At 42.3% G+C, this 23137-nt stretch overlaps 1 protein-coding gene across 1 annotated transcript in view; it reads left to right on the forward strand.

The window, feature by feature from the left end:
- Positions 1 to 23137, forward strand: part of plod2 (procollagen-lysine, 2-oxoglutarate 5-dioxygenase 2) — a 31627-nt gene that overhangs the window by 2870 nt on the left and 5620 nt on the right. Inside the window, exons 2-13 of the mRNA XM_083995583.1 lie at positions 8200 to 8291; positions 10099 to 10235; positions 12892 to 13055; positions 15485 to 15597; positions 15703 to 15766; positions 16079 to 16176; positions 17310 to 17411; positions 19398 to 19523; positions 19608 to 19729; positions 20505 to 20609; positions 21509 to 21634; positions 22471 to 22612. Of these exons, the coding sequence (XP_083851709.1) occupies positions 8200 to 8291; positions 10099 to 10235; positions 12892 to 13055; positions 15485 to 15597; positions 15703 to 15766; positions 16079 to 16176; positions 17310 to 17411; positions 19398 to 19523; positions 19608 to 19729; positions 20505 to 20609; positions 21509 to 21634; positions 22471 to 22612 (1391 nt within the window). The remainder of the gene's footprint in view (positions 1 to 8199; positions 8292 to 10098; positions 10236 to 12891; positions 13056 to 15484; positions 15598 to 15702; positions 15767 to 16078; positions 16177 to 17309; positions 17412 to 19397; positions 19524 to 19607; positions 19730 to 20504; positions 20610 to 21508; positions 21635 to 22470; positions 22613 to 23137) is intronic.

Consider the following 23137-nt stretch of genomic DNA (forward strand, 5'->3'; position numbering starts at 1 on the left):
CCCGTGGAATTGTGTGTTTTTAGATTAGACCTTTCCCAGACATCACTGACGTGTCAGCACACAGTATTTTATGGAGAAGAAAAGGAAACTCCACCTAAGGTTATGCATGCCGTATATACTGGATAATAGCGCTCTCTATTGCCTGTAATTCCAGTCTAACTAACTAACAAACCCTGTTGGCAGGACAGGCCTGCAATCACGCCTCAGAACATTGTCACTATATCACCGCAGGGTTGATCCTGTGCCACCCGCTCAGCCAAATATGCGTTGTGTTGTCTGCTTTTTTTTTTTTTCTAAAGCCGCGTCTGAAGTATTTTCCGCCACACATCAAACCGATAAGAGCAGCAGGACATCCAGCAGAGAAATTCCCACGATGCAAAGTGTTTTTGTCCTAGGCAGCAGTTGAGAAAAGATGACGCGACACGCAGGGCTGTCAGGACAGTCCTTATGCTACAAGTATCCCATTATTCTCCGGAGGTCGTTTAAATAATGACTGTCTGAGAAGAGGGAATCGTGCAGCTGTTGCGTTTTTAGCAAAAGCCATTTTGGCTGAATCCTGTATTGATACAGCTGACGGAGCGGACTGTTCAAAATCCCACTTGGTCAAGTCACAACTAATAACACAATCAAGCTGGAGAAATAAAAAAAACAATAAATACATTCACTTAGAAAGAGGTAGAACATTCTTTTTCTTGGTTTCCATGAAATCAGTCTCTTAAAACAAATGAGCAAACTGACAAAACACGTAGATGCTCTGAGGGAGCAGCTCACTGCTTATCTTATAAGAAGCAGCTTCTTTTCACTTTCCAGGCAGAAATCAGGAGCTGTTTCAAGATAAGAGCACGTGGCTGTACATGAAAATACTCAGCTCATATCACCTCTATGGCCAATGTCATCAAAATATGTCAGTTGAAACTAAAACTGTCGAAGCTCTGAGTGTATTTTGCTGAATTACAGCGGGTGTGAAAATGACTGTCTCTAGTGTAAGTGTCGTCACTCTGCCCCAACGAGAGCGCTGCATGCTGCATACCAGATGAAATCAGTTATTTTGTTTGGGCAAAACAAATAAGCCAGTCTGGAATCTGGATTCAAGCTGACGTGTGATGAGACTATTTCCCGGCCGAATGCGGGTGACATCATCATGGCCCATGGCTGAAGTGCCTGTGGTTTGACATGTGTAACTGGAAACACAGCCCCGTGCCGCGGATGCACTACACGGCTCTTGTATTATAGAAGTGGTGTGTTTTATCAATTGTGGCGACTTTGAGAATAAACTCTAGTTTAGCTCCGGGGCGGCTAAAGCTAAAGTCTCGTTAACCGATCTGGGAGCTCCTGGGTGTTTTTCTCGTCCGTTCACTTTTCCATCCCTTAAATCTGGTTACCGAGACGACTAATTACAAGCACATGGAGCGCTCACCTAAGTAGCGATAATGGTGGATGGATAATTTGCTACTGTAGGTGAAAAGGAATGTCTGCATGTCTGGAGGCCGGTGGCGTTTAGATATCAAAAACTTCTCTCTTTGTGCCGAAGCTGCTTGTGGTTACATTAAAATTCTAATGCATTCTAAAGCTGCAGAGCCTCTAAAAGTAACTGTAGGTTGGGAAGCATGCATCTATATTTGACTGAGAAATGTCACATGTGTGCAGAAGAACTGTAAAAATATATATATATATATATATTGGGATTTTTATGTGTGTTTATCCTTCATATACACATTTAGTCCCTTATAAACGCGGCATACAGATGCATTCAAAGCCACTTCATGCAGTGAATGTGCAGCTGTGTGGAAGTGACAGTAATGCAACGGTTTGGACTCCTCACACATTTTTATTTTGTGTCTGTATACAGCCAAACACAGCCACCTGAATGCTTTCCAGGAGAGAAAGCCTGAGCACATGTTCCTTTGTCCCCATGTTTAAACAACATCAGCCTCCTTTTCAACACGCCTTCGACTATGGACATTCAGAACATGCATAAATACTTGCGTTTCCCTCTTTTGTAGCTCCTGTCAAACACAACACCAGCGTTGAACCACAGAGTTGCTATTACAGTAGAAATTTTACCACAATAACAAGATCTCAAGTGACAATGCGAAAACTACGAGAAAGGGGTCACTCACGGAGATGAATCCTCAGAACCTCGCCAGGACTTTACAGAGGTTTGTAATGAGCTGCAGCGTATTGTTCACCTGCGGCCTGTTTGTCTGGCTCCCCTCTCAATGATCTCATAGCTTTATTTTCTGCCACAGGAAGCGAAAGAGCTTTGGAAACCTGTCGCACTCACTCTGTTTCAGCACCAAGGGGCAGACACAGTCAATATCACGTTTCGCTTTAGCACCTTGACCTCTATGTCAGTGTTTCACAACCTGGTTCTGCTGCCACTGATTGGCTATAAATGAAAAAAAGTAGTTACTGCAGGTACTGCATTGTAGAATATTGAACGGTGGAACAGTTTTGCAACAAGTTAATGACTCGTGGATGGAGATAAGCTCGGTTTCTGCTCTCACTTACACATTTTTGTGGTCTGTCTTTGCTCACGCAGTGACGTAGTGAAAATGGATTTTGTCTCTGCCTTTGCTGTGATGGCCTGGCTGTTAAGACTGCCTCTTTTCCTTTTTCTAACTTTGAAGGCCAAGTTAAAAACTCCTTATCCTGTTACCATGGTAATGTGCTTTAGCCAACCATGTATTGCATACCAACAGAATAGACATCCAATCTTGTTTTCCCCCATAAATTTCTTCTTATGCAACTTGGCTTGAAATGTTTCCATTACATTCCCTCGCAGAGAAACTTGTTGTCAGGGTGGATTGAGTTTATGTTAGAATAAGGCTAAGCAATGCGTTTTCAGTTGTACAACCTGGTGGTGTGAACCGTTGAAGTTTTGGCAACGCTCAATGGCCAGGCCTTGTCTATGAATGGTGAATGCCTGGAAGCCCAATAAACTTAACACATTCTGAAAAATGTCAACACCGCTCGCCATACACTCCCCCACTGATGTCTCCTTTCATTATTTTATGTGCAGGAAAGGAACACACGGAATGTGCAAAAGTTAAATTTACATTTCATATGTTACGTGCTGGCTTTTCAGGAGGGCGCTCATCCTCAAGTGAATCTCCAGCTTTCTGAGTGGCACATTGAAATGGCAGGATTACGCATCACGATGTGAAATTCTTGGACGGAAGTCTGAATGAGATCAAATGTGGTTGTAAGCACGTCTTTTTCCATCTTCCAGCTCATTGTTTCTAGCTTACCTTACGATTAAAGACAGTCCCAGTCAAATAAATGCAGGCCAGAGTTATGTAGTCCATTAACTTCCTGCACTTTCCCTTGGCCAGACAATTCTAGCTCATTTTTGTGAGGCTGTAGGTAAAAGCTGTTTATTTACTTGGATGACCAAAATAGAAAAGTAGTTTGTGTTCCCTGGCCAAGACAGTCTCGTCGAAGAGGAAAGATCCTGTTATCCTTATGTTTAAGGCCAGGGCACATTCCCATGATACCTCTTTCCGTTCTGCAAGAAATGCTTACTTAAGCTTAGCCCCAGCCACTGAGTCAGAACTTTTGCTCATCGAAGTGTGAAAGTTTACCTAGACGGCTGGGCCCCATGTGGTAGAGAGAAAGAGAAAGAGTGAAAGGCGACTTGGCGTCCAGGCCTGGTCTTGGAGAAGAGTAACAGCAACATTGTAAGAGCTGCATTCCTGTCCTCCTGTGGGCTGTTCATACAGTACTGACAAGAGAACATGCTGGATTTACTTTTACAAGGCACTTATCCTCCAACATCACAGCTGTCTGAAAACCTATCACTCTGAGTGTTGTCATCCGTCCCTCAGTCAATCATTATTACTTTGATTATGAAATAAATACAGATACCAAAGAACTTAACAACTAATTTTCAGCTTAGATAGGAAGCTAGATGTGCAGTTGTGTTGTCCTCCAACAGTTATTCTTTGTTTTTGTATCCCCTATGACTAATTTGAACAATAAACCATTATGTATCTTCCATTAATACCCTGGCTAATTCCACTAAGCTTATTCTTTGTTTTTCTCAGCAACTTGCCTTGATACAATGAAAAGGGCTAAACACCGGCCATGACATTAAATTGTTAGCAAAGGGAAATCAGGTGAGACATTTGGGCTGGATCACATGAGTGCGTGGTTTATTTTGGTTGGCGTGTCTACTTTAAAACAAAAGGGAACTGCCCCTTTGAGTGAAGGGTCTGATGTCTTCTAGACATAACATATATCAGCTTTTTTGATGCATTATGAAAATCAGTTTTCACAGACAGAAAATGTGGTTGATATTAGTTTCCATTTGCATTAAACTGACAACTGAGACTGTGCTGTTGAAACTAGGAGGAAATTACAATAGAGCTGCAGCTGAACTCAATCAGGGTCGACAGGCAACAGTTTGTACATTCTATTAGCCTGATTTGGTAATATGGTCATCAAAAATCACTGACATGAGATTAAATCAAGTATTTTAGTGTCTTTATTAGTAATTTAGGGAGTTTAAGGAGGATGTGCTCAGTCTCCTGTGAAAGAGAACTGGATGTCATCTGCATCCACTTATAAGTTTATATTATACGAGTTATCTGTGAGAGAGTTATCTGTATGAAATATTACTTAATACAGTCAGGTGGTAGGAAACAATTTTAGTGTAGCATTTGAAAAAGATTCAATTTAAAGGGACAATGAGGAGTTTTGGAAAGCAAAGTGTTTTCATACTACATTTACCATGAGCCTCTGCGCGCACGGTGAAATTCTTGGACCGGCGCAAGACGGACGTCTTGCCAAAAATGTTTTCATTCATCAAGAATAAAAGTCAGAGGTTCGAAGACGATCAGATACCGTCGTAGTTCCGACCATAAACGGCGATTCGGCGGCGTTATTATCATGACCCGTCGCGCAGCGTCCGCGAAACCGAAAGTAAGGAAACGCTGGTCGGCTCGCCCAGCATTTCCACCATTAATTAAAATTACAAAATACCGATAGAGACAGAACGATATATTGATCGAAAATGGAGCCATTAACAAGTGTGGGTAGCGTAGATTCATCCACATTAACGTGAGACTTTTTTATAACCAAATAGAAACTCCTCGTTGTCCCTTTAAGTGTCCAAACTGAAAAAAAAAACCTTTAACTTCAGTAAGGGTTTCAGTCTAAAATATTCTGCTCCTTCTGTAAAATTGGCACCTCATCACTAATAGTACAGGGTTGGTCATTAGCCTCTCATCCATTGTCACCCAGATGTGCAATTCAGCAGTCTTTCTTTCAACAATGTGCCAAAGTAATGCAGTCCAATCAAAAAGTGGGCAGTCTAAAGTGGCATGATAAATGATCTGTAGAGACAGAGATAAATGGCCCTGGCTTGGCAATGAACTGGCAGCCCCTAGTCCTTCCCAAGGAACTTTTGTCTGTGGTAACAATGCCATGATATCCAGCCAGAGCTTCCAGCCAAAGAGTTAATATGAGGCCAGAGTGGAAGGGATTTTTCCACCAGGACTTGTGTATGGAACGGTCATGAAAGAAACTTGTCGAGGTGTTTAGAGAACATTTTTAATGTAGGAAATAAAAGTGTCTCATCTTATTTTAAAAGCTTAAGGCTTAAATCCCCAGGCTGTGTTAGAGCGGGAGCACGGATACATGTGGCCGACAAGTTTATGACAATGAGGAAATCTCTGTGGGTGAATAAGGTCAGGACACAGTCACAGACGGATGATCGATGTTGGGTGTCAGTCTATTTCTTCCAGACAGAAAATATATCCCAGCCATTAGAGATAATACAGCTTTTCTGTGCCAGTGTGAAGCCTACTACAACACAAATAAAGCTGCAGCTCTTGTAAGTTTATTGTTCTGAAAATTAAAATGGATTATACTAAGTGAGTACACAGCAGGGTTGCCAACCTGCAGCTCACCATTTGCTTCAAATTGTACAAATACAAAAAAAAAAAGAGCCACTAGCAGTGATTTAAATTTGTGGGAATAGGAAAATGAAGTTAGTTCAGTACAGAGATATTCAAAACACATGTCCTGGCTGTAATCACGGCATTATGAAATGATAAATTTTCTTAGAGGTTTCCAAATACTGCCCAGAAGCTCCAGCAGAAAATTCTTAAGGCGCCACTAGTATACGTTCCAGAGGAGATGGTACGAAACTGTGCACCGATATTGCCGTATTTATCCCCACGCAGCAAAAGCAGAGGAAAGAAAACTGTCTTCCTTCATTAAAAGTGAAACCATTTGCCAGGAGATCTGGTCTTCAGGCATGCACATGTTGCACTCTGCATACCTAATTACACGGCGTGGGTTTCAACTTTGTCAGTGTTATAATCTGACAGCATGTAAAGCTGTCCTGTAACCGTTTAAATCACCTGTTTTACAGAGCTTCTCGAGAAATGTGTTTCCCAGATGTAGCTAGAGTCGCCATCCCTCTGTCTGCTCCATCTTCTTCTACCTCCCAGACAAGAACAAGAACACTGGCACATGTGTGGCACAGAATATTCACCCCCACCCTCTGCGCTGTGCTTAATTTGAAACTAACATTGTCCTTAAACTGCCCAGCTCTTTGCTACGTGCCGTTTTACACTGTCAGGGTAGAGTCAGACTATTTCCAACCTGCGACAGAATTTATGTGTCAGAGTAATACTGGAATGGCTATTAGAGCAATGACAGGGCCACAGGCTAGACTGGGATGAGAGAATGGCTAAGACACTGACAGGAAAAGATGGAAAAGAGGAGGAGGCTGCTTGTAATGCACTTTAGTGTGGATGAGTGGGTGGGATGTGGGTGATTTTTGGTAAATTGGAAAATAAGCTTTAGAATAGGACTTAACCCGAGGCTTTGTTTAGTTTACTTCCCCAGTGTGGAAAAAACAAATGGTACAAATACGGCACAGATCAGGCAACTCGATGTCCTTATATCCAGTGTTTGAAGATCCACAGAGTGTGTTTATGTCGTACAAACCCTTTTTTATTAAAATGGGCTTTACTCAAATAATATTTCAACATATTTGCGCTCCTTGCGGTAAAATAACTTTGCCTTTCATGGAAGCAGCACAGGAATTTATTTTTGACCAGTGGGAGTGAGGTGGGTTATAGCCTACCGCATGAAAATCTTGACATCCTCTATTTGGAATGTAAGCTGGACTCTTTACGTGAATGGTGAGAGATTAAAAGACAAATAATCAATACACTCCAGGCTAATTACAGACTGCCCTGGAAATGAAGTTATGAAAACCACTTCATGGTCTTTATTACAAAGGTGCAATGTCAGCTCTTGAGCTGTATTCTGGGGGAGTGCGTAACGGATTAGGTCTTCCCGGAGTCTTTATACGGCCCTGATATGTGCTCTTTCATACTTCCCATCCTACTTGCCAGAGTAAGATTGTAAATAATTTACGAGGGTTCAGTGGAACATAGCGCTTTATATTAAATTGAAGGCAGATTGGCTCTAGGAACATGAAAAGCAGGATTAGTATTCATGTGTTACTGAAACACCATATTAAAGTGTCATTAACTTTTTTTCAAGGTTGGTACAGAGCAACATTTTCACACATTCTGGGATGATCTGTAGTCAGCTGGGATTCAACCAGTATGCCCTCCTCATAGAATAACACTTTGATGGCCCAGTTCACGAGGCTCGTTCATTCCTTGGCTCATAATAAAAGATCGCAGCTTTTCTGATCAAAGCTACTTGGTTTAAGAAAACACAATAGAACAAGTGAAAACTATCTCAGTGGGTGTGGTCTGCCTCTCGAGCTTCACATGAGGCTATAGTGCTAATTTGTATTTGGTCTAACCCTTCCTGAAACCTCAGACTTCAGCACTCATGACCACTGGAAATGTCCTGGAGGTTTGTGGGAGTTCCATTTAACCCAAGAAGAACTCAATTTTTGAGGCCATGTTTAAAAATAAGCCTCTGTTTTTGAATCAAATTAAAACTCTGGTAGATGTTCCTAATTTGAAACTCAGGGTTAAGCCTGCTAAACCAAATTGTTACCAGTTTGTTGACATAGGTCTGAGGTTTACAAGGAACTTGGTTCATACAAGTGGGAATCTAACTGATCTAAAACAACTTATATACATGTCATATGTACAAAGCCTTAAATTCACAACTAGGTCACAGTTCTCTGCTGAAAGAGTGCTTTCCCAAATCCCTGTAATCAACTGCGGAAATTTCTCTTCTCTCTTTTTTTTTCTCCAGAAAAATTGCTTGTCTTAACTGTAGCAACAAAGGAAACAGACGGCTTCCTCCGCTTTATGCAGTCTGCAAACTATTTCAACTACACTGTGAAGGTAAGAAGGTCTTCTCATGTTGTAAAATTATGTACCAGCAAACAATGCCATCCTCACACACACACACGCAGAGCAGCCAAATGTGTTTTTAAAACACACTTCCAAAGATTGATTAGGTCTGTTAGAGGAAACAATGAAGTGCAGCAAGCTGCGAAAATAAAGGCACACTCCTCAGTGTGGGTCCTGAATTTCCCTCTGCGGCTGTAAGCAGCAGCAAAAAAACATTGTTTTTCTAGCTCGGAGCGATGAGTTCATGCCCTGCTCGCATTTCCATCCTCCTATGTGATCCTGCTGCACCTGTATTCCATCTGTTGCAGACACACACTTACAAGCTACTTTCATGACATTTTTTTTGGATCTTAACTCATCACAATCTGTCTGAGAAAACTTAAACACCACGTTGGTTAAATGACTAACAACCTACGGTAACTGTCAGTGTGTTTACAGTACATAACATCATGTTAGCCCGATGAAAACCAGATCACATACTAAACTGAAATCGCAATGAATCACACTTGTGAAAGTTGGACTAAGGCACCCAGATAATACAGTCGGGAATCAAATTGCTCCTGCACGTACACCTCAACTGGACACAAAACTAAACGAACAGAGCTGTAAAAGCGTCCACGTTACAGTCTAACAGTTCACTGCTAGCCTACTTGTTTGTTGGGTCTTTGGTGTGTGACGTAACAGGTCATCTGGAAAAAGGTCCAATACTAACAAGCTGACATGGGGTCTATCAGCACCTATCACAGCGCAGTTGGACAGATTTAAGTCAATAAATCAGTTCCTCTCCCATGCTGCTTGTATACTGGGACTACGACAGTGGTCCAATTAAATCGCCTGGTCCAGCTTTAACTGTAGCTTAATGTAAACAAACCAAGTATGACTATAACACATGTGATACCTCAGGTAATTTGGTTGCATGTGGATCTTCAGTATAAGGCTTTATGAAACTTTATTGCAGTTCATACCAATGGGTATTCGTAGGAGTTTATTCTGGGAGCACTGATGCACTGGAGTGAATGAAACTTGCCTTCCTACTGATCACTACTGTAAGTGAAAAAGATTCATCTTACAGGATAATATAACTGACCCACTTTCCAAAGCACCAACTTTAGCCCATTTTCAATCAAGTGTAATTTTCTTGATATAAGTAGACTGACCCATCTTTGCGTTCTAATTTAGGAAAGGTCTTGGAAAATGTCAAACTGATTTTAAGAACTGGAAAAAAAAATTGAGGATGTGTGGAGATGTTTTTCTTTTACAGAACTGCCTTTTTTTAGTTTTTGTGTTGGTTCTACGCCTTGTCCGGGGGGGCAACCGCCATTCTGACATCCCACCAGTCCAACATAAAAAATAAGTGTTGCCATTTAGACAACTAAAGACCTATCAAATGTCCATTGTCCAATGTCATTCCAACAATTCTTGCCTCCTATGGTCGGAATGACGGTATTTTTTCTTTTTTTAAACATCCTGCCTTTCCGTCAATTCCTTTAATAGCGTATTGTTTCCCCAAAAGATTTTGCACGGGTTGGGTTTAGGCCTAAGTAATGATGAAAGGAGTTGGTTAAGTTTAGTAAAAAGACCAGGTAGAGGCTAGACAGGCCAGATAGATAGAGTCCAGATAAGTAAGAGGGAGTCTTACCTGTTGAGTAAGGCACATTTCCTTATATTGAACACCTTGTCAGAATGGTGGGACAATGGTATGTCGGAATGGTGGTATGTCGGAATGGTGGGATGTCTAAATGGTGGTATGTCAGAAGACAGCATGTAACCTCCTTGTCCACCTTGTGTCCTGGCTCAGGTGTTGGGAATGGGAGAGGCATGGAAGGGTGGCGACGTGGGACGGTCTATAGGTGGAGGACAGAAAGTCAGACTACTGAAGGAGGCCATGGAGGCTCTGGCTGACCAGGAGGATCTCGTTGTCCTGACCGTAGACAGGTACGTTGACAATCAAATACTGTATGTTTGGCTTCACACGGCAGCATGATTCTACATTTTCACTGTAGCTTCAGGCCAATGGTAGTTTTCCTTTGTAATGTGTCTTTCTCAGTCATCCAGACTCAGACAGTTCAAGAGGATTTTCAGCAAAAAAATAAAAAAATATCAAAGCCAAAATGTGATCCGCTGCAGATGGATTACTTCAGCGCTCACTGACAATCATCCCTGACAGTGAAATTCCCCAGAGACACTTCAAAATACTGTAGAGCAGTGAAGTCTCTCATTGTGAATCTAATGTCTGGAGCCAACAAATAGCAAAAAGATGAACAAAAAGATTGTTTTGATTATTCTTTTCTTACTTGGAAATGTTCGATAATTTTGATTACACTTTGATCACTTTGAGCATGAAACATTTCCATAACAACTCAACACAAAACACCTTCAATTGCCGTGTAGATCAATGAATCTGGAATGAAACTCATTTTCAAGGTCGCAGACTGTAATAATTGCTTTGAAAGTGATGCTTTCTGCCTGCATGATTATGTAGCATTAACCCGCCCTCCACTCATTTACGCCAAGGCGTTATTATAGAGCATCAGCAAATATGAGGCAGGTAGCTGAATTATGACTTTTCAAGGCCAATGGAAAGTTTCACTGAGTTAATGTGAGTGGTTTAGAATAATAACAGCTTTGCAGGCCATAGTTCCTCAAATAGAGCAGATGATGATGATACTTACTGTAGCATGTCACATGAATAACGCTACCTATAATTACTGTGCAAAGTTGTCCCACCCTTGGAACAGGTAAATGGGAACGTAATCTTTTTCTTTCATCTTGTGGAAATGATTGTAGTGTAATAAACTGCATTCACACTTCACAGGGGATAATGAGCCATTCAAATCTATTTTAAAATCTATAATTCAGCAGGGGCCACGTCGGCTGGGTTAGGCCGCGTCAGCCCATGATTCAGTCATAACGTCACATTTTTTCTCAAACTTAGTGAAAATGGAATTCATAGAGCTTCTAGGCATGTGGTAGGTTTGCAAAAATAAATACAAACTCCCTAAATAAAATTATTTGAGGTGGTAGAATGACATTTTTGTTCTCAATTGTGCACAATTTTTTGAGATAGCTCTTATTTATTTGGTAGGTGTTACAAAAGAGTTGTATCCTTTGGTCAGTATCTAAAATAAAGTTAATTTATACAGCACTTTTCTAAACATGGTGGTGGGTATCTGTCTGTGAGTCATTCATTAATGTCTGGTAGTCGTGACTGATAAGCCCCAGTCAGGGGGCGAGGTGGGTGTCTGCATCAGTATTTCCACCCATCCAGACTACAGCACCGGACTTTCTAAAACCGTCGGCGCTTTGAAAACCACTTGTGTCATCCCTTCTTGCCAGCTCAGCTTTGAGTGAGCACAGGCAAGACATTGATCAGAGACGAGGTAGCATTAAGTTAAGATCAAGTCGATGAGAGATTTTAAATGTTGGCCTATAATTTTTCAGTTCATTTCCCGGCCCTTTGCAAGAGAGAGGACGTTCAATACGGCTTTGAATACAATCCTGGCTCCTGTCCCGCCAGCTATAGATTGACTTCATCTGGTAACTCTGGTAATTTAAAGACTTTTGGGAACCGGGAGTTAAAAAACCACTGGGCCTGTGTGCTCACTTCAAAACTAAAGTAGAACCACATAGCACAACACAGTAACTGAGAGACAGAGAATGTAAAACAGACCAGTTCATTTCCAGGTCAGGTGAATCTTTATGTATTTATTATAGAATAATTAACTCTTTAACACTGTCCAGAATGTCCTGTCATGGATTACAGATCCTTTTATACTGGAGCATTAAAAATAATTGCTAATTTAACAAGGGACAGAGGGTATTTGTACGAACATGTGTCAGCCAGATGTGGATACAGTAGAGCAGTAGAGGTTTTCTCACCTACAGTAGACTTCCCTTTCTCTCATGACATGCCCGACTGAGCTGGTTCGAGCTGTCCAAAGGAGAGCTGTCTTTCATTTTTCCTAAGACCTTACATAAACTGGCGTGTATATAACCTTTTATATGTTTTTTTCTACCTTTCTTTTTTTTTCTGGATCGGTTCATTTTATTACATCACACAGACACATCTAAAGAATCAAAGTCACTCCTGGAAGTGAGTGTTTCATAGCATGAATCAGCTCTTTTACCTTTATGACTTCACACCTTAGAGAAATAAAATCCGTACAAACCTTTTGGATTTTCCACCCCCTTAGATCTGCCCTTTGAATAGGAGCATGCTTTTAAACAAGTCACCACAAGGTCTGTGTGGACGGTTAGGCACTTTTTCCTCCATCTGTCACAGAGCTCCACAGGCCATGCATGCATCATCACACACACGGTTTGTGTATCTTTGTGTGTTTCTGTCTGGAAAAGAAGGACCTCATTTGGATTTACCTTACAATCTAGGAATGCTAGCCTATACAAATGCTCACTCATGATGACAGTCCATTGTTTACTTTTAGATCATTATCTGTCTGAAGCAAGTAGAAGCCTTGGTTGAGACAGATGTGAGCTAAAATATACTTGTTTAAGAAAACTGTCAGGCTGCCCCTGAAGGATTAAAAAAACTGATAAGCATCTGTTGCATTTCATCTTCACTCCTCCCTTTTAGCTATGATCTTATCTTTGCCGGGGGACCAGAGGAGATTCTCAGGAAGTTCCAGCAAGCCAATCACAAAGTGCTTTTTGCTGCAGAGGGACTGATATGGCCTGATAAGCGACTAGCTGACAAGTACCCATCAGTACGCAGCGGCAAGCGCTACCTCAACTCTGGAGGTGGGTTTCAAGAATTCAAAATATGATCAAAATGGTCCGCGATCTCAGTGATCAGGTGAAAAAAAGATGTTAAAGTGTCACCCTTCACATGTTGCTGCTTCTTTTTAATCTGCAAACTCTTGTTTGAAACCCAACCAAAGCTATGTGTAGCTCTGACATGAAATTCAAATATAAAACCACACACTCATCTGTAGAGAATTATTATATTATTATATTAACGCTATAATGTGATGGTTATCTGAGTAGAACAGTGTGAAATATAACTTGGAAATTCAGTAAACCACTACCATCATGTGTGTAGCAATTCTATGCTGCGGTAGATTAGTGTTTAACCTTATTGTAAACCCACAGCCTCCATGGGTGCACAGGGGTTTATACATTCTAGCGTCAGCTGTCAGATTTTGAAGACTTGCAGGCTTAGAAGGAATTCAGGGGGGCGAAACACCAGAGCACACTCGCTGTTATTGATTCAAAGAGCTGCGGAGTCACTTCAAGGAATGAAAAAAATAGAAAAAGCATGAACATCCCCATGTCTAAACGCTGGGTGCCGGACAATACAAGTAAATCATAGGAAATAGGAAAGTCTGCACACCAACAACAGCTCCAGAATAATAATTTATTATCACCAAAATAAAGGAGTAATGTTTCGGGTCAAAACTTTACCCCCTTGTTACTCCCTTGTCGTTAAAACGTTATTCCTTTGTTTTGGTGATAATAAATCTAATCTAATCTGGAGCTGTTGTTGGTGTGTAGACTTTCCTTTTCATACTTGAAGGAATGGCAACACAGACTTACATATGAAACCACCAGATTTTAATTATTATCTCTTGCTGTAAAATACAAGTATGTTTTTCCTGTAAACAGCCTCTCTGGGGTATTTCCTGCCTCAGTGGACAAGAGGTGACCGGTTTACATTCATCTGAAGGCTGATACAAAAGCATTTTGTGCTTTTTGTAGCTTTTTCATTCTGGATTCAGTTTTAAGTGCCCTCCCCCTTCCTCATAAACATCTACAATTATTTTAAATTCTACTCTGGATTTTACAGAGGGGCCTGAACAAAGGGAGCTAGTATGAGAGAAATATGATCTATTTTTCCGTCAGTACACAAGCAGCAAGAGTGGTGTTTGGAGACTTGTTGCGGCTGCCTGATAATAAGGAATAGCAATAACACAGCCAAGATGGGACAAACACATGGGCTACATTTTTTTCTGATGTTCTTGAGACAGGAGTTTAACAATCTAACACAGGTCATCCGTTCTCAAAAGTGTGCAGATGTTTTAACAAAGGAACCATAACAGAATGTTCTCAAACGGTAAGGCCAGCTGCATCCTGCCCCGTTCTCGAAGACACTGAATTACTGCTTTCCCTGTGGTCATCAGCCCTGTCTGACCTCCCATATTGGAGCCGTGCTGTCCCACAGACTGATCAGAGACTGTTTTTAGCATTCATTGTCACTGACATGACATGTGGATTTGTCTTGGCCCCCTCCATGTGCCACAGTTTGTGTAAAATTGTAGGTTTTGTTTGTGTTCCTAACAGATACCGCCCAAGTGACCATCGAGGGAATGTTTTATGGCATCTGGACACACACTGCTGTGTCACAGAGCGTAGAGTGTTTAGGAGATAGAATCAAGATACAGTAGGGTTGTGTTTGTGTGCGACTGTGCTTGTTTATTTAAGAGGACCGAGCCTAATAAAGGCTGCGACTACGGCGCGGTGCGAAACAGTGAATTTTTCCAGACAGACGGGTCGGGGACACAAAGGCGCTACACTTCCCAGGATCTGTCGTTCTCCTGAAGCCAGCGCTTTGTGGACGAGCTCCTGACAAAATGAATTGCATCAGTTCTCATGATTTCTTTTTAACTTTCTGTGCCTCTGGTATTTAGATTATGTCATGTCTATCCATTTAGTTGTTTACGGTGTCTGTGGCTTTTTTTTTTTTTTTAATGATGGGATGCAAACTGGCACATCGACCAGCAACATAGCCAAACCCTGCAATCTGTTGCTGTGGTCAGCGACCTTAGGCAAGAGAGGGAAAGCGAGGAGATGGTGGATGTACATTTAGAGACAGAGAGGGTGTGAGTTACTGGCACATACTGTTCCAGAGGCTTGGATAGCAGTGAGTTGTGCAACGGTTATAACATATAGATTGCAGCTTTCTTTCTGCTTGTATATTTTACACTCATTGCTATATGCAGACTGTGGGAAAAGGAGGACCCCGCCCATTTTTTGTGTGCAAGGTATTGCCAAAAATCATACTTTGTATGAGGCGTTCAAGGCTTCCTAGAGTGAAGTCTTTAAACCAGTATAGAGTCAGCAGAAGCAGCTTAATTGTCACCAACAGTGGGCCTGTTGTATATGATCTTGTAAACGTCTCTCAACCTATACTTTACAGCTGGATATGCATTCACACCATTCATTACTTGCAGGTATAATCGGCTACTCCCCATACATAAACAGAGTAGTTTCACAGTGGAACCTCCATGACAACGACGATGACCAGCTCTTCTACACTAAAATATACGTGGATCCTTTGCAAAGAGTATGTATCTTGTGTCAACAGCAGCACTCTGTTTATACATTACATCACTTGAATACATACTTCGTTCTGTGGTTTGCTATTTATCTCTGTTTTCATGTCTTTCAGCAAACTCTCAATATGACTTTGGACCATAAGTGCCAGATTTTCCAGAACCTGAACGGGGCCGTTGGTGAGAAAAATCCCAGCCAAAAGATCTCATAAATCAATTTCCTTTTCAATTTGTTAGATATTTTAAACTCAGTATTTGAAAAACCCCTCGGTTTTAAGAAAAATGAATGTTGGGTTATCGGATAACCTTCACTGCACTGACTTATTCCAACAGCATGCTGTTTTGCTCCCACACTCTTGTCAAAGTCTGCATATTTTCTTCTCCTCTTGGCAACTTATCTTACAGATTAGAAAACTTCACAGCTCCTTGCCCATGTGGTGAGTCAACTTTCATAACCTGGCCTTAAATGTCTCATGTTCCACTTCTTGGCAGATGAGGTGCTTCTCAAGTTTGGAACGGGCCGAGTGAGAGTTAGAAACACAGCGTACGACTCTCTGCCAGTTGTTGTCCATGGCAACGGAAACACCAAAGTGAGTGAGGAATGATGCCCTCTGGCACACCAAATACAGTCTATACTTATGGCACCTCACAGATACTTTTAAGTTAATCATCTCCCTCTATGACACCAGCTTCCGGTTGAATTATTAAATGTCTCTTCCCCATTTGCTAATGAGCTCCTGTTGCCCTGCGCCTTTTAGAGTTTTATCCGATGAGCATTCATCACCAGTGAGTGCATTTCAGTGCATAAATTCCCACACATTCAGGAAATATACATCGTGTTCATGTGATACTTTCCAGACCGTGAAAGCCAGCTCATTATTTTGTGGAGAAAAGAGGTCTGGCCTAAAACTAGGTTACAGTGCTTAAGTGCATTTTTTCTTCTCCATCTCTGTGCATTAGTGACAGAGAACAATAAAGCGGAAAACCAGGACGTACGCACAATACCATCATCATTCTTTGGAGGTTTTTTTTTTCCCAGCTTTTTCCTTCCCCTTACTCCTCACGCGTCTCGCTCCACCACCAGCCGCCTGTCTCTGGGCTTCCTTGGTAATGAACCAAACCCACCAAACTGAGTCATCCCTCCCAGAGGCCTCAACATCTGGAGGCGCAGCTCTAAATGGTAGATCACAGAATCCGTTTCCTAGCAGTGGTTTCTACTGGTGCTGCCTAGTTGGACCTCTGACCATTAGTTTGTTGTTATTTTTCCAGTCCACATGCCAAGTTCAATCTGTTGACGAAGGCTTGATGGCTATGTTAATGTCTGTGATAACAGATCCGTAAACAGTAGTCCCGTGGAAATTGCATGTTCCCAGAGAACGTGCGACTTTCATGCTCGCTAAATACAGAGCAGCTATGAGTTTGATTACAATATGTTGAAATTTATGAAGGAAAACTGCAAAGGAAAGGAATGATTATACTAGATTGCGGAGTCTCAATTTCAGTTGAAGCGACTTTTATAAGCTTGTGGGCTTTAGTCTGACGTGAATGATCAAAGTAAATCTATATATCTCGTTCATATTCCAAGGAGGACTTTCCAAACAAGTCATGAAAATGATTTAAGTGCGCTCTGCTGAGACACCGAAAACACTTGGAGCTCGTGTTGATGCTGATATTAATCTTCCGTGTCAAGCCGTTCACCTGCTCTGAATTCTTTCCTTTACAGATGTACTTGAACTACTTAGCCAACTATGTCCCCGATGCATGGAACTACGAACATGGATGTAGCCACTGCGATGATGATGTCCTGGACATGTCACAGTTAAAAGTAAGTTTGTTTTTTTTCCAATTTAGTCATCTTACTTCTGTTTGCAGTCCTCTCTTCAGTTCCATTTTTAAATTCCTGACATGGTAAGTTTGTCTTTCGCCTTCTCTCTGTGGACAGAGGAAAGGATGAAAAATAGCCTGCTCTTCTGCCATCCATCTATCAGTGACTGTCTAGACCGTAGGAATGGAACCCACATAGACCTATTTCAACAGATATGCTGCTGGTACCGTGCACACACCCTTTCCAAGAATAAGTGGTTATGTGCCCGTTGGTCCTTTTTGGACCCTCTTGAAAGAGCTTAAGTGCCAGGGAAACTCTTTGGGGAATAGGAAGCAGAGCACTGCTGTGGTGCAGGATATGGCTTTTGGGGTTTTCAGAAGGGCTCATTTAAAGGGGTGTCACTGTCAACCAGCCTTGCTTTTAGTGGGCTCCTCAGTACGGGTTATATCCACAATAGTAAGTTATAGTGGTTATGCTGAAAATTTGTCACAAAGTTCAGCCAAGACTGGCGACGTATAGACAGCAGCAATGACAGGCAGGAGGAAATTTCTCCGGCTGTGTGGTTGCTTCTGTCAAAAATGTAACTCATTCTCTTTGTGGGCAGAGTAGTGAAGCATTCACAATACCCAGGTCTATGCAGCTACAGCATAGCCCATGTTTTATCTACTTTGTTTCTGCAAATTACTTTGGTACCAATCTGTTCAGAAATGCATCGAAATGTGACCTTGTAATTAAATAACATCCGAATTCTCCCTCTGCACCAATGGCATGAACATCTATCACAAAATATAATACTGTGACGTGCATCCTTAAAGATTTACTGTTCTCCCTGAGGCTCCATAAATAAGTGTGCTTCAATAGTTGAACTGGAGCTGTTTCAACACAAACCCAGCAACATGAAAGGCATCTCTGTGGAAGCTGTTCCCAGTCACTCTCATAATGGTTGCGGAAAAGCACTGCTTCTCAATAATGGGCGAGTTAGTGAGGGCAATTCATTCCACTGTGTCAGTCTGTGTTTGGGACCAAGGCTTCCCGTAGATCAGGTCATGTGGAAAGACCGGTCATACTGCCCTTTCTTGTGGGGTAAACCCAGATCACTGGCACTGCTGTTTGGTTCTTTGTGTACAGTACTTTGGTTTCAGGATTGAACCGAGCACCAGCCAAACCACCTCTGCCGCCGCCTACTGTAGTTTTGTCTTTTGCGGTTAAATGAAAGTCGAGGTGTCGCTTCTGTCTGCTTTAATAAACACTTTTCTCTATTTAGTCTTTACCCTTTCACTGCCCTTTGTGCCACTCCTTTCCATTTGCCGCCTGTCCACTGTCTTTCTCCGACAATTTAAGTCCCAATTGGCTGGATGCATGAGTTCTCCTTCGTGTGCCTGAAACACAGTCATTGTGGCACTTGCAAATTAGACGGTTCGGCTTGGATCCCTTTTGATCCCTGGCCCGGACCTTTGCCATGAACTGGTCAAGAGGATAAGGAGTCCAGACTGAGCTGTGTGGGCTGGAGCAGAGTGTCATGGGAAAATCCTCCTCTCTTCTCTGTGTCTCTTTGCTTAGTTCTTCTTTATGTCTTCTTCTGTCCCCAAGTATCCTCCACACAGGCTGTCCTCTAGAGAGCGACACGTAGCAATCAGGGTTAGGAGCTACAGTAGAATAGTATTTTAGGTCTTTTTAATGAGCTCACCTAATGAGTTTATTACATCGATAACATCGGCTGTCCAATCATTTTTTGCAAGCTAATTATAAATGTAAACAGTTGAGCTCTTTCTTTAAAAACCCAACCAACAAAACTGCAGAGGATATTAACAAGAGTCACATGAGAAATCATAAGCAGAGTTGTCATGGACACCATCTGCAGCAACTCCATTGTTTATATCTGATGTGAAATGTCGAAACCATCCATGATTTCTGTCAAACAGTCTACCATTACCAAGAGCTGTTGTTTGGAAAAGTCCTAATTTGTCTATGTTCTTATCTAAACAGGAGTTTCCCAATGTGTTGGTTGGCGTGTTCATCGAGCAGCCGACTCCATTCCTCCCCGAGTTCTTCCAGCGGCTGCTGACCCTGGACTATCCAAAGGATAAACTCAAACTTTTTATCCACAACAATGTGAGTGTACACAGCTGCAGCTACACCGACATCTCGACTCCTTCTGTGTTGGTACTAATCCATTAACACTGGCTCCCTCCTCAGGAGGTTTACCACGAGAAGCACATCCAGAAGTTCTGGGAAGAGAACAGGAACGTGTTCAAAACTTTCAAGGTTGTGGGACCAGAAGAAAATTTGAGCCAAGGAGAAGCCAGGAACATGGGCATGTATGTGGGCCTCTAAATCTATCATCTCTCGGCATCTGTGGTTTGAAAAGCAAGACTGATGAAACCAAATGATGGCATTTTTGGCCCAGATGAATGTTAGCTTCAAGGAAAAGTTGCCAGCTAGATTAATTTTAAATCTGTAAATGCTGCCTTCATGATTTCTATTTAAGAAAGCAGTCGCCTTATGCTGCAGAACACAGCACAGATATTTAACAGTGGTAATGTCTCATTTCCTAGGTGTTCATTTCAGACTTAATGTTTTATGCATGGATGTGCTGCAGTGTGGCTGGAATATTGTCAGACTTTTGAAAGTATCTTCTCCCTCGGCCTGGACTGTAGAGACATGTGAATGTGATTTACCACAGCCTCACAGGTGTAGTTTACACCCACATGGACCTTCCTGTCCTTGTTCAGTATTGAGTAACAGTCTGTTGTCACAGTAATAATTCAATCTGGGAGGCCTCATCGCAGAGATTCTATCAAAAGCAGAGCATGCCTGAAAGCACTGGTCAGAACATCCCTATAATGAAGGAGTCTAAGGTTTATTAGCAGCCTCTAATCTTCCTAAAAATCTCATTATGCACTGCAGGCTTAAAGATAGTAAGCGAGTGTCTGACTCTCCAATTGAAAATGACATGTTATACTTAGGAGCTGATAAATTTCGGCTTGCGACTGTGATTGCTTCCAAGTGTTTCAATGACTGTAAACGGGTCTGGATTGAATAATAACTGCTTTTTCTGCCATGCCGGGTGCTGTGTGTTTTCGATTTTATTAGGGATCTTTGCCGCCAGGACGCCACATGCGACTACTACTTCAGCATGGACTCGGACGTCATGCTCACCAACAGACAGACGCTGAAGCTCCTCATCGAGCAGAACAGGTAAATCACGCCGGCACCTGGAAAAGTAAAAGCGCACTGGAACACGCACAACAAACCTCCTCTGCCCCCGTTGGGATCCAATGTCCAACCGTTCAATTTATCCCTCGAGTGGCAAAACCACAGGAACATTACAGCCGAGTGAATGAAAGTTTAAAAATAAGCCGCTTTGGCTTCCTGTTTTCGCCCGGCCACATGGAAACAGTGAAAGAGTCTGTTGCACTAACCCCGAAATGCCACTTTGCATTATACAAAAAACAAACATGCAAACCCTTTTTAACCGTCTGCAGCTCATGATTGTGAAGAAAGCTTCCCATAAACTGGATGTCACTGTGGCTTGGTATCGTGACCCGCTGCAGGCATGCAATGTAAAAGAGCCTCTCTAGGATATTTAAAGAGCAGCATGAGAAATTCTCTGCTGGCACCGAAGCTGTGAGAGGAAAATGCCAATCTATCTTTACCAAGACAATTTAGCATTAGTGCACTGTAGAGCATCCATCTCAATCTGTATCGACTGCCGCTGAAAATTATGGTTCAATTGAAACAAAATCCTTTCCTTGCGGTTTGGGTTTGTTAGACTCAAAGAAAGCAGTGGAAAAATCCACTGTTGTTTTGTGCAAATACAAAGAAAGTCTGCTGCAGCGAGTCTTTGTCCTATTTCAATCCAATCCGGCGTGATGTGTGAGCTCGGTTTGCATTACGTATTTCTAGGATCTTTTACTGACTTGGCAGCGATCATATCTTTCCAGAGAGAGGCTGATCTCCTCCGTGCAGCACTCTGCTGGTTTTTACCACCAAGGGATCCAGTGCATTAGGTGGCTGCCTGTCTGTGAGATGTCACTGAGTTTTATCTGCTTTGACAGAATTACCATCTCTCCGCTCTGTCCCCTGCTTCTCTACAGAAAAATAATTGGTCCCCTTGTCACTCGTCACGGCAAGCTGTGGTCCAACTTCTGGGGAGCCCTGAGCCTGGATGGTTATTACGCTCGCTCTGAGGATTATGTCGACATTGTGCAGAGAAAACGCATGTAAGTCACAAGTGCGACACGGGCACACTCAAAGCTACGGCTTTGCATTTTTATGGCTGGCACACCTGCACGCCAGAATTGGATCTGTCAGTGTTTATGACTGTAAATAACTCTTGTCCTGCTGTGTTGAAACAGTTGATACCCATGTCACGCATAACATGCCTTCATTATGATCATAGGATGCTACACATGAAGAGTCGTTTCAGCCACAATCAGACCTGAGCAGTGATACAGCGCTGAGCATTAAAGCCTTTCAGCATCTCTGTCTGTCTCTGACTCACTTCTTTTATGTGTTTTAAAAACAAGTTGAAATAGCACCCACAAGGTGCAGAAGAACAAACATTCACCCACCACAGTGGAAAGCTGTTTAATCACCCGTGAACCTGCGGGGAGGAAAACAGCGGAGGGGATCAGGTCCTCGTCGCTGCTCTAGCAACTCCTACAGCACTGGTTAGTTAGCGTGTCTGTGTGGAGGAGGTTGGGATCCGGGAACAGTGTCAATCTCCAGGGCGACAGTGGGAGTCAGCAGCGACAGAGACTGAAGTGTGATGGAGCTATTCATCTCAAATTGGGAGAAAAACATGTTTCACTTCAAGGGGGGGGGGGGGGGGGGGGGGAGAATCTTTACAAATCGGTTCCTTCTACATTTTATAACAAAACCTGCTGCTTTGTTTCACCATATAGCTCTCCGACACACTCCCTTACTGTACTGTACACCTGTAGTCATGGATGGCATGAGTATCAACCCAAAATCTCCAGTGGCATCCCGGGAATGAAAATTTGAGCACTTATACCAAAATGAGCACTTCCCCCTCTCTGTGTCCTGTTGTTTCTAGGGGTGTGTGGAACATTCCTTACATGGCCCACATATACCTCGTCAAGGGCACTATCTTGAGGAATGAAATGAAAGAGAGGAACTACTTTGTCCTGGAAAAACTGGACCCAGACATGGCCTTGTGTAGGAACGCCAGAGAACTGGTAAGAAACGCCCGGCCTCTGTCTTCTAGGGCTTTGTGTTTGTGTAGTGTAGAGTATTTCAATGATGTAGAAAATATGAATGTTATCTCCTCATTCAGAAAATGTCTCTATAGAGAGGTTTCAGGAATTCTTTAGAAAATTAAAGTGTGTACTTCAAGTATAGAGTAAAGATTTAGTGCTTCTAGTTTAAAAATGCAATGATTGTTAAGTTAACCCTGACAAAAGTCAACAGCTCAACGGGAACACGAGATGAAAGCGTGGCAAGTATAAGTGGATTGAAATGTCTTTGTCTGTCATCAAGGCATGATTCTTCTCTGTTTATGGTTGCTCTATGGTGCGTTCAGGTTCCTCGCTCCACTTATTATCCCATCACCCTTCACTTTCTCTTGTCCTCAATGTCATACGGCCACAGAGTGTGCAACCAGCTGCAATGCCCGGCTGACGAAAGCTGTCTCCTCTGCTCTGCGTTTCCCTTTTGTTCTCCACCTTTTTAAACTCTTCAAATGTTTCCCCAACTAATACCCA

Source organism: Trachurus trachurus, assembly GCF_905171665.1.
Source record: "Trachurus trachurus genome assembly, chromosome: 20".
NCBI classification, from domain to species: Eukaryota; Metazoa; Chordata; class Actinopteri; order Carangiformes; family Carangidae; genus Trachurus; species Trachurus trachurus.